General features: G+C 40.7%; 1 protein-coding gene across 2 annotated transcripts; it reads right to left on the bottom strand.

The window, feature by feature from the left end:
• Nucleotides 1-8249: 8249 nt before the first annotated feature.
• On the bottom strand, nt 8250-12071 carry LOC129136604 (basic salivary proline-rich protein 3). 2 transcript variants are annotated; one of them, XM_054664079.1, is made up of 3 exons: nt 11751-12071; nt 10779-10814; nt 8250-10290 (listed from the first exon to the last, which is right to left on the bottom strand). In XM_054664079.1, exons 1-3 carry the CDS (start codon nt 11812-11814, stop codon nt 9524-9526), a joined length of 867 nt encoding a protein of 288 aa, XP_054520054.1. In that variant the 5' UTR covers nt 11815-12071; the 3' UTR covers nt 8250-9523. The 2 variants fall into 2 exon arrangements, with proteins under 2 accessions (XP_054520054.1, XP_063642419.1); XM_063786349.1 differs by having other exon boundaries at nt 8250-10355; nt 11751-12054.
• Between the last annotated feature and the right edge of the window lie 461 nt (nt 12072-12532).

A 12532-nucleotide genomic window follows, 5' to 3' on the forward strand; every position in this document is an offset into this window, starting at 1 on the left:
AACATAAATGACCTGATGGAGCTGAAAAACACAGCACAAGAACTTTGTGAAGCATACGCAAGTACCAATAGCTGAATTGAACAAGCAGAAGAAAGGATATCAGAGATTGAAGGTCAACCTAAAGAAATAAAATGTGAAAACAAGATTAGAGAAAAAAGAATGAAAAGGAATGAAAAAGCCTCCAAGAAATATGGGACTATGTGAAAAGACCAAACCTACATTTGATTGGTGTACCTGAAAGTGACAGGGAGAATGGAACCAAGTTGGAAAACACTCTGCAGGATATTATCCAGGAGAAATTCCCCAACCAAGCAAGACAGGCCATCATTCAAATTCAAGAAATACAGAGAACACCTCAAAGATACTCCTCGAGAAGAGCAACCCCAAAACATATAATCATCAGATTCACCAAGGCTGAAATGAAGGAAAAAATGTTAAGGGTAGCCAGAGAGAAAGGTCAGGTTACCCACAAAGGGAAGCCCATTAGACTAACAGTGGATCTCTCTGCAGAAACCCTGTAAGCCAGAAGAGAGTGGGGACCAATGTTCAAAATTCTTAAAGAGAAGAATTTTCAACCCAGAATTTTATATCCAGCCAAACTAAGCTTCATAAGGGAAGAAGAAATAAAATCCTTTACAGACAAGCAAATGCTGAAAGATTTTGTCACCACCAGGCCTGCCTTACAAGAGCTCCTGAAGGAAGCACTAAACATGAAAAGGAAAAACTGGTACCAACAACTACAAAAACATACCAAATTGTAAAGACCACCGACATAATGAAGAAACCACATCAGCTAACGGGCAAAATAATCAGCTAGCATCATAATGACAGAATCAAATTCACACATGACAATATTAACCTTAAATGTAAATGGACTAAATGCCCCAATTAAAAGACACAGACTGGCAAATTGGATAAAGAGTCAAGACCCATCAGTGTGCTGTACTCAGGAGACCCATCTCGTGTGCAAAGATGCACATAGGCTCAAAATAAAGGGATGGAGGAATATTTACAAAGCAAATGGAAAGCAAAAAAAAGCAGGAGTTGCAATCCTAGTCTTGATAAAACAGACTTTAAACCAACAAAGATCAAAAGAAACAAAGAAGGGCATAATGGTAAAAAGATCAATGCAATAAGAAGAGCTAACTGTCAAATATATACACACCCCATACAGGAGCACCCAGATGCATGAAGCAAGCTTGTAGAGACTTACAAAGAGACTTAAACTCACACACAATAATAGTGGAAGGCTTTAACACCCCATTGTCAATATTAGACAGATAAAAGACACAGAAAATTAACAAGGATATTCAGGACTTAAACTCAGCTCTGGACCAAGTGGACATAACAGATAACTACCTGACTCTCCACCCATAATCAACAGAATATATATTCTTCTCAGCACATCATCACACTTATTCTAAAATTGACCACATAACTGGAAGTAAAACCTCCTAAGCAAATGCAAAAGAACGGAAATCATAACTAAGAGTCTCTCAGACCACAGTGCAATCAAATTAGAACTCAGGGTTAGGAAACTCACTCAAAAACACATGACTACATGGAAACTAAGCAAGCTGTTCTGGAATTAAGGCAGAAATAAATAAGTTATTTGAAACCAATGAGAACAAAGACACAATGTACCAGAATCTCTGGGACACAGTTAAAACCGTGTTTAGATGGAAATTTATAGCTCTAAATGCCCACAAGAGAAAGCAGGAATGATAAAAAATTGACACCCTAATATCACAATTAAAAGAGCTAGAGAAGCAAGAGCAAACAAATTCAAAAGCTAGCAGAAGACAAGAAATAACTAAGATCAGAGCAGAACTGAAGGAGATAGAGACACGAAAAACTCTTCAAAAAATCAATGAATCCAGGAGCTGGTTTTTTGAAAAGATTAACAAAATAAATAGAGCACTAGCCAGACTAATAAAGAAGAAAAGAGAGAAGAATCAAATAGACACAAAAAAAGACAAAGGGGACCACTGTCCCACTGAAATACAAACTATCATCAGAGAATACCATAAACACCTCTACACAAATAAACTAGAAAATCTAGAAGAAATGGATAAATTCCTGGACACATTCACCCTCCCAGGACTAAGCCAGGAAGAAGTCAAATCCCTGAATAGACCAATAGCAAGTTCTGAAATTGAAGGAGTAATTAATAACATACAAACAAACAAAAAAAGCCCAGGACCAGATGGATTCACAGCCGAGTTATACCAGAGGTACAAAGAGCTGCTGGTACCATTCCTTCTGAAACTATTCCAAACAACAGAAAAAGAGATACTCCTTCCTAACTCGTTTTATGAGGCCAGCATCATCCTAATACCAAAACCTAGAAGAGACACAACAAAAAAAGAAAATTTTAGGCCAATATCCCTGATGAACATCAGTGCAAAAATCCTCAATAAAATACTGGCAAACCGAATCCAGCAGCACATCGAAAAGCTTATCCACCATGATCAAGTCAACTTCATCCCTGGGATGCAAGGCTGGTGCAACAAACAGAAATCACTAAACATAATCCATCACATAAACAGAACAAATGACAAAAACCAAATGATTATCTCAATAGATGCAGAAAAGGCCTTTGATGAAATTCAACACCTCTTCATTCTAGAAATACTCAATAAACTAAGTTTTGATGGAACACATCTCAAAATATTAAGAATTACTTATGAAAAACACATAGCAAATATCATACAGAATGGGCAAAACTGGTAGCATTCTCTTTGAAAACTGGCACAAGACAAGAATGCCCTTTCTCTCCACTCCTCTTCAACATAATATTGGAAGTTCTGGCCAGCCAATTAGGCAAGAGAAAGAAATAAGGGTATTCAAATAGAAAGAGAGGAAGTCTAATTGAATCTGTTTGCAGATGACATGATTGTATGTTTAGAAAACCCCATGATCTCAGCCCCAAAACGCCTTAAGCTAATAAGCAACTTCAGCAAAGTCCTAGGATACAAAATCCATGTGCAAAAATCACAAGCATTCCTATACACCAATAACAGACAAGCAGAGAGCCAAATCATGAGGGAACTCCCATTCACAGTTGATACAAAAAATAAAATACCTAGGAATACAAGTTACAAGGGACATGAAGGACCTCTACAAGGAGAACTACAAAACACTACTCAAGGAAGTAAGAGAGGACAGAAACAAATGGAAAAACATTCCATGCTCATGGATAGAAAGAATCAATATCGTGAAAATGGCCATACCGCCCAAAGTAATTTATAGATTCAACACTATTCCCATCAAACTACCATTGACTTTCTTCAGAGAGTTAGAAAAAACTACTTTAAATTTTCATATGGAACCAAAAAGAGCCCATTTAGCCAAGACAATACTAAGCAAAAAGAACAAAGCTGGAGGCATCATGCTACCTGATTTCAACTATACTACAAGGCCATAGTAACCAAAACAGCATGGTACTGTTACCAAAACAGATATATAGACCAATGGAACAGAACAGAGGCCTCAGAAATCACGCCACACATCTACAACCATCCGCTGTTTGACAAACCTGACAAAAGCTAGCAATGGGGAATGGATTCCCTGTTTAATAAATGGTATATGGAAAACTGACTAGCCATATGCAGAAAACTGAAACTGGACCCCTTCCTTACACCTTATACAAAAATTAACTCAAGATGGATTAAAGACTTAAATGTCAGACCAAAAACCATAAAAACCCTGGAAGAACACCTAGACAATACCATTCAGGACATGGGCATGGACAAAAACTTCATGACTAAAACACCAAAAGCAATTGCAAGAAAAGCCAAAATTGACAAAGGGGATCTAATTAACTAAAGAGCTTCTGTATAGTAAAAGACCCTATCATTACAGTGAACAGGGAACCAACAGAATGGGAGAAAAATTTTGCAATCTATCCATCTGACAAAGTCTAATTTCCGGAATCTACAAGGAACTTAAACAAATTTACAAGAAAATGACAACCATATCAAAAAGTGGGTGAAGGATATGAACAGACATGTCTCAAAAGAAGACATTTATGTGGCCAACAAACATGAAAAAGAGCTCATCATCACCGATCATTACAGAAATGCAAATCAAAACCACAATGAGACACCATCTCATACTAGTTAGAATGGTGATTATTAAAAAGTCAGGAAACAGGCCGGGTACAGTGGATCATGCCTGTAATCCCAGCATTTTGGTAGGCCGAGGTGGGTGGAGTTAGGTGAAATTAGGAGTTTGAGACCAGCCTGACCCACATGGTGAAACCCTGTCTCTACTAAAAATACAAAACTAGCCAGGCATGGTGGTGCATGTCTGTAATTGCAGCTACTCAGGAGGCTGAGTATTGCTGGAACCCGTGAGGCAGAGGTTGCAGTGAACCCAGATCCCACAGTTGCACTCCAGCCTGGGCAACAAAGAACAAAACTCTGTCTAGAAAAAAGAAAAAATTCAAAAATTAGCCAGGCATGGTGGCATGCACCTGTAATCCCACCTACTCAGGAGGCTGAGGCAGGAGAATCACTTGAACCCAGGAGGCGGAGGATGCAGTGAACTGAGATCAGGCCACTGCACTCCAGTCTGGTGACAGAGCCAGACTCTGTCTCCAAAAAAAAAAAAAAAAAAAAAAAGAAAGTCAGAAAACAACAGATGCTGGAGAGAATGTGGAGAAATAGAAACAGTTTTACACTGCTGGTGGGAGTGTAAATTAGTTCAACCATTGTGGAAGACAGTGTGGCAATTCCTCAAGGATCTAGAATCAGAAATATTATTTGACCCAGCAATCCCATTACTGGGTATATACCCAAACGATTATAAATCTCTCTACTATAAAGACACATGCACACTTATATTTATTGCCATGCTATTTACAAGACCAAAGACTTGGAACCAACCCAAATGCCCATCAATGATAGACTGGATTAAAAAAATATGTGGCACATATACACCATGGAATACTATGTAGCCATAAAAAAGGATGAGGTCATGTTCTTTGCAGGGACTTGGATGAAGCTGGAAACCATCATTCTCAGCAAACTAACACAGGAACAGAAAACCAAACACCACATGTTCTCACTCATAAGTGAGAGTTGAACAATGAGAACACAGGGACACAGGGAGGGGAACATCACACACTGGGGCCTTTCAGGGGGCAGGAGGCATGGGGAAGGATAGCATTGGGGAAATACCTAATGCACACGGGGCTTAAAACCTAGATGATGGGTTGATGGATGAAGCAAACCACCATGGCACATGTATACCTATGTAACAAACCTGCACCTTCTGCACATGTATCCCAGAACTTAAAGGATAATAAAAAAGAAAAGAAAAGAAAAGAAAACTGTAATGAGATATCATCTTACCTCAGTCAGAATGACTATGATTAAAAGGGCGAAAACTGAAGAGATGTTGGCAAGGACATGGAGAAAGAACTCTTATACACCCTTGGTGGGAATGTAAATTAGTACAGCTTCTATGGAGAACTGTGATTTCTCAAAGAACTAAAACTAGAACTACATTTCCATTGAGCAATCCTACTTCTGGGTATCTTCCCAAAGGACAAGTAGTCAGTGTAACAAATACATACCTTTATCTGTATGTTTATTGTAGCAACATTCACAGGAACAAAGATATTGAATCAACCAAAGTGTCCATTAATGAATGATTGGGTTAAAAATGTAATTATATATACCCAATGCCATACCACTCACTCATAAAGAGAGAATGAAATGACATATATTGTGGCAATATGGATGGAACTGGGGGTCATTTTCTTAAGCAAAACAGGAAATGAAATATAATACGTTCTCACTCATAAGTGGATGCTAAAGAATGTGTATGCACAGATGAAGAGAGTGAAATAATACACAATGAAGACTTGGAAGTGGAAGGCAGAGGGGTTGAATACTGGGATATTAATTAATAAATACAGTGTTTGTTATTTGAATAATGAATACCCTAATGCTGTGACTTATGCACTATGTAATCTATGTAACAAAACTGAACTTGTAATACATACATTTGTGCAAATAAAATTTTTAAAAAATTAACAGAAACTCTAGTCATACTGCTCCCCCATCCTCACCATTAAAAAGAAGAGGCAGTGACCAGTGTGGCCATAGCAGAATGAATTAGGTATAGAGCAGCCACCAATTCCAGAGATAGTTAGGGCTCAATACATGGTACTTTAGCATAGTTGAAAATTAGCATCTTGTTCTTAGAGAGTAAAAGTGGTGGCCATCAACTGGAAAACATAGAAAAGTAATATAATTTTTAAATGGCCAAGGTGGGTAATTGATTGTTGGGAAATAAATAGAACTATTTGGTGTAAACTGCAGATGAGGCTTGCTTAGATGGGCTGATAGATATGAAAGTGATGAAACTGGCTGCAGTCAGAAATTATTTTGAATCTTGAACTTCACAATGATAACATAGTTGATTTGACTAGATGTAATGTGATGTAAGAGGAAAAGAGTCTAGAATAAATCCTAGTTTCCTTAATTAATTAGAGAATAATTTACCAAGAGGAAATAGAGTTGGAAGAGGAGTAATTCTGTAGTTGTAGGAGGGGAGAGACAGAGGTAGGAGAAAACAGGGAAGAGAACAGGAGATTCCTGGAAAGACTGATAGAGTGTTCCCCAGAGAAGGGTCAATGATGTTAAACTGCTGAGGGGTCACAGGAGATGGATGACTGAGAATTGATGCCTGAAATGAGTAGAATGGAGGCAGTAGATGACCTTGACAGACTTGGAGTGGAAAGAACAAAAGCATCTTTAATGTGTGTTTTAAAAAAAATGGAAGAGAGGGGATGGGGAAATAATCATATACATACATTTCAAGAACTTTTGTAATAAAAATGGCAGACAATATGGTAGGAAAGAAGCACTAAGAGTCTTAGCAAAACCTCTGTAGAAATGGGTGATGTTTCAGCAGGCTTTTGCTGATTGAAGTAATCCCATAGAGCATAGATGTAAGAATCAGGAGACAAAAGGGTCACATGCAGAAGCAAAATCCTTGATTGGGTAATGTGGTTCAGAGTCATGAGGGAAGGTAAGAGATAGGGGTAGGGAGCCTTCAACTACAGTAATAGGAGAGAAGTCAGAGAACTGGGATTGAACTGAATGTGGGTTGCTCAACTTGGTGGTGATTATGGCAAGATCCTTCTATTCTGATTTTTCTGAAATTCATAGTGAATTATCTGAGGCTATCGGTGGGCACAGGGCAGTTTTCTAATATTGAACCTTCCTTGCTTGAGAAGCAGACATGCCAATCTCTGCAAGGTTTTTGGTAGGTATGTTATCTGAATAGTCTCCATACTCTAAGGTAGTTGTTATGATTCTTCTCATTGTAGATAAGGAAATTGGCGCTCTGAGAGACCAAGTAGCTTTTTAAGAGTTCAGAGCTAGCAAGAAAGAGTTATGTCTTAACTAAAATCTGAGAGTGTCCCAATTCTTTGCTCCTAAAAGTCATGCTGCCTCCTTGATGAAATCCATTCAGGTTTCATTAAGGAAAGGTGAGGAACATTGGGAGGGAGAGAAGTGATCACTGTTAAAATAGGGTCAATGGGATAGAAAGGGTTCTAGGGATAAGAAGCACAGACCCATATTCATTCCCTTGAAACCAAACTCAGTTTCTTAGAAATTATAAGGATTTCTTTTAGTTTCTGTGACTTATTTTCCATTTGTTGTGTTTTTTGTCCTTAAAATTACTGGAATATCAGTAAACAATCTGAAAATAATTTTAAAATTTCAATTTGTGCTGTAGAAGCCAGAGAAGGGCCAGGCATTTTGGCTCACTCCTGTATTCCCAACATATTTGGAGGCCGAGCAAGCAGATGACCTGAAGTCAGAAGTTCTAGCCTAGTCTGGCCAACAGAGTGAAACCCCATCTCACATAAAATTACAAAAATTACCCAGCAATGATGGTGGGATCCTGTAATCCCAGCTACTGTGAAGGGTGAGGTAGGAGAATAGCTTGAATCCAGGAGATGCAGGTTGTAGTGAGCCAAGATTATGCCACTGCAGTCCAACCTAGGTGATAGAGCAAGACTCCATTTCAGAAAAAGAAAAAAATAGAAGTCAGGGAAGGAGATAAACAGTAAAACATTTTTCATGGCAGCTGGCTAAATTAGGATTAAAGAGGAGGGAATATCCCTGGAAGTATCAAAGAGAAGGGGTCCTAGATGTTCTTATAATGTGTTCTTGGTCCTCACACTCCACATTCACAAACACTGATAAAGAGACACCACAATCAGAAATTGTAAGCTGTTTATTTTATTGGTATGTTAAAGGTAGAGCTATGACCACCTTCTTACAATGTCATGGCATTTGAATCATTTGAATCACTGTCATCTTCTTATTCACTTCCTGAAACAAACAAACAAGGAAGTTCATAGAGCAGACTTGACATGGCAGGAAATGTCGAATTCCTCACCGGTGTTACAGCAGTAGAGTACATGAGAGCCCATCCTCTCTCCCCAATCCCTTCAACCTCCTGTGATTCTTTCCTAATTTTTTCTGTGTTCACTCTTTTGATGCCCTTGCACACAATGTGCTCCAAATTGTTGCTTAGAAGATGAAGAGAAAAGATCATCCTTAGGTTGTTATGACTCATTGCTGTTGAATTTGTTCAGGGATATATTTACACATATGATAATCAGAACCTATTTTATAATAGTGATAAAATGAAACCACCCTCAGTGTCCAGTGACAGGGATTGATTAAAGAAATCATGGTGCAGCCACACAATGGAGTAGCATAAAATTGTAAAAGCAAACAGAAAACCACTGAAGAGATGTATTTAGCTTCATAAACTGATGTGGAAATTTTCAAGAAGTGTATTTTTAAGTGACTACCATATATACCTGCATATAAGTTATGGTATTAGTGGTAGGGTAAAAGAATGCTGTATGTCTATGCACACATAAATATTTCAAAGAGAAGATCCCATAAAGTCAACAGTGGTAGCTTTTTGAAGGAAGGAAGGTGGGTAGGATGAGCTGTGCCTTTAAAATTAGCTTCATATTTTTCCATTCCATTAGATATCTTTTGTTAGCTTAATCATGTATGTATTGAAAAGTTAAGTATCTAAAAAGTGACACGCCATTTAGCTGCTGAAAGATCAGGGACCATTTGGCAGGAATACTGGACTCGAGAGGCTGGCGTGAGGCAGGAATGAGCAACAGTGCTCAGGTGAAAAATTTAAATGCAATATCTCTGAGTTTGTGGACAGAAAGCAGAGCACCAAGAATGGACATGGTACTACTTCCTCATTGCCAACACAATTTAAGACAGATTGTATGGTATGTTGTTTCTCAACATCAGAGTTCCTTAAAGAGTTTGTTAGAAATACAGGGTCTTCTTGCCCTATTCCAGAGTATCTGAATACAAATCTTTAGAAATGGGTTCTAGGGCAATACAATGTCAATGGGTTTTTAGTTGATTCATTGGCACAATAAAGTCGGAGAACTGTAACACTTAGAGCACTTGGTGAAGAATAAACTGGAATCATACCTGTCATTGAACCTTGATTACTGGGGAGGCTGTCCCTGGGGAGGTCTGTGTGGTCTGCCCCCTTGAGGAGGTGGAGGTGGTCCCTGGGGCTTTCCAGCGGGAGGTGGCAGAGGCTGCTGGGGATTGCCTCCTGGTGGGGGTGGTCCTTGTGGCCTTCCTGGAGGAGGGGGACGTTGAGGTTTGTTACCTTCTTGTGGGGGTGGTCCTTGTGGCTTTCCTGGATGAGGTGGGGGACCTTGAGGTTTGTTGCCTCCTTGTGAAGGTGGTCCTTCTGGCTTTCCTGGACGAGGTGGGGGACCTTGGGACTGGTTTCCTCCTTGTGGGGGTTGTCCTTCTGGCTTTCCTGGACGAGGTGGGGTACCTTGGGACTGGTTTCCTCCTTGTGGGGGTGGTCCTTCTGGCTTTCCTGGACGAGGTGGGGAACCTTGGGACTGGTTTCCTCCTTGTGGGGGTTGTCCTTCTGACTTTCCTGGACGAGGTGGGGGACCTTGGGACTGGTTTCCTCCTTGTGGGGGTTGTCCTTCTGGCTTTCCTGGACGAGGTGGGGGACCTTGGGACTGGTTTCCTCCTTGTGGGGGTTGTCCTTCTGGCTTTCCTGGACGAGGTGGGGGACCTTGGGACTGGTTTCCTCCTTGTGGGGGTTGTCCTTCTGGCTTTCCTGGACGAGGTGGGGGACCTTGGGACTGGTTTCCTCCTTGTGGGGGTTGTCCTTCTGGCTTTCCTGGACGAGGTGGGGGACCTTGGGACTGGTTGCCTCCTTGTGGGGGTGGTCCTTCTGGCTTTCCTGGACGAGGTGGGTGACACAGGGCATTCACTGAATAGTTGCCGCAAATTTTTACAGTAACGCAGCTAAATGGGGAAATGCACAAAAATAAGACCCAGACACTAATTTCTTTGCATTTTCAGTGAAGCTCTAGAACTCTGGAGTGGAATGCTGGAGAAGAAGGAAGCAGTTGAGGGGCTCTTAGTCTAAGGAGGAGTCAGAATAAGGACACTGGCCATTTGTCTGTCATCTCCCAGCAGGCACTCCTGGCAAGAGGGAAGTCAACCCACTCCCGTTTTCATCTAAGCCAAGCATCTCTGCCATTCAATTTGGTGGCCCTGCTCATGGTCCCCAAAATCAAGGTTGCATGAAGATTGCCTGCATTATTAGGGGGACTAACATTAATCAATTCCTGAAAGGAAAATGTTGGTGAGAAGACACTGGAGAACTGATCCATTCATAAGCAGAAAAAGATAGTTAAAACAGATTGAGAATGAATTGGGATTTACCTGGTATTACGGAGGGAGATTCTTCCTGGCTGACATCTAGAAGAGAAGCACAGGATGATGGGAAAGGTTACATCTCGAATCTTGCAAGATTCACAGGTGTTCTACAGGGAAAGGGGACTTCTCACCACACCCCATGCATCCCCTAGGTTAGCTCGTCAGCTACCATCTGTGAAGCTGCTGGAAGGGGAGGAAGGTGTAAGGGGAGGCAGGGTTGTTACCACACAGAGCAACAGCCATGAACTCAATATACAAGAGCCCCTTTTTTTCTTCCCTAGCATCCTTCAAGACTTAATGCTAATTTAGTTTACACATGCCAGGTACTTCAATGTGATATTTTGGTATTCTTATGCCCTCCATCTCCTATAAATACATTGCTTATATTCACAAGCTTTCTCAATTTCGGTAATCAGAAGTAATCGTTTCAATACAATCTTACCTATACCACTCCCAGCACATTGAAATACTGTGTGTAGGGGAAAGAAAAATCACAATGATTGAATCTGATATTTCTATATCTGTAGTTAGACACAGGCAAGTGTTTTATCCAGTTCTGTGTCTGCAGTATCTCTAATGTGTGTTTATCTCCATCATCAATGCTGATCCACCAGGTAGAGCAAGACCACCATCATCCCTGTGTACTTACTGAGATCAGTTTAGGATCTTCACAGCTGGACTTTCCTGAATCTGCCTTGCATTCACCACTGCATCCTTCACAGCACAGTTCTCTCTCTCTATAAATGCAAATCTTACCTTCTCATTCCCCTGGTATAAATTCTTTATTGGATTTTCATTGTACATTAAATAAATTGAAGCCCTTGGTGTGGAATGAGGGCACAACAGGTCTCCTGATCCTAGGCATGAAAACTCTGCAGCCCCATCTGTGTTGTCATTCTCCTCTCTTCCCCATAATTACAACTATCACCTCCTAAGCCCCAAGCAGAGTCACCACATCTTCTCCTCCTTCTGTCTTACCTTCATTTAAGCTCTGAGCTGAGCTCAGGGCCAGCAGGGCCACCGACAGCAGAATCGGTAGCATCTTGCTGGAGGCTCTGGAGTCACTCCCAACTCTGTGCTGGGAGAACCATGGCAGCTCCCTTTATAAAGAGGAGCAGAACAGTGGCACCTTTGAGCTCCACACTGGGTGGGCCTCACCACCCCAGAGACTGGGTTCTGCTTTCCTTACTGCAGGTCAGGTGTATCCCTTATTTCTGTCTGGGACTCTAGCCCAGAGGGACAGGTTGGGTTGGATGTTGTTTGTACCTTATTTCTAAAAGGTACAACTATGACTTGAACAAAGGTTTTAAAGGAACTGTGTCCAAGCAATCAGCACCGTGTCATAATTGAACTTCAGACGTCATTAGACTTTCAATCTTTTTGGTAAGACTATTGTCCACTTTCCACTTTGCTATTTATTTCTGTGTATGTGTGTGTGGGCAGTGAAGCTACAGCCAGCGGTGATGATGATCAATATCTCTGGCTGTTTTTATAGCCTATTTCCATCTCTCGTGATGTGTGTGTACAGAGAGTATCACATTTAGCTTAACTTTTGATGCGATAGAGATAGTTTCTGCTATCTGGGAGATGTTTGAAGACAGCACACTACTGGACACACAGATGACAGAAGGCTGCCTCACAGCCTACTCAGGCTACAGCTATTGTTCATGCTTCTGTGGATCTCACTCAAGTCAGGAAAGGCTTGTTGTTGTGCAACACAGGAAGGCCAAAATTGTGTATTTTAAAGTATCTTTAGGGGT

Source organism: Pan troglodytes, chromosome 10 (genome assembly GCF_028858775.2).
Source record: "Pan troglodytes isolate AG18354 chromosome 10, NHGRI_mPanTro3-v2.0_pri, whole genome shotgun sequence".
Lineage (NCBI taxonomy): Eukaryota > Metazoa > Chordata > Mammalia > Primates > Hominidae > Pan > Pan troglodytes.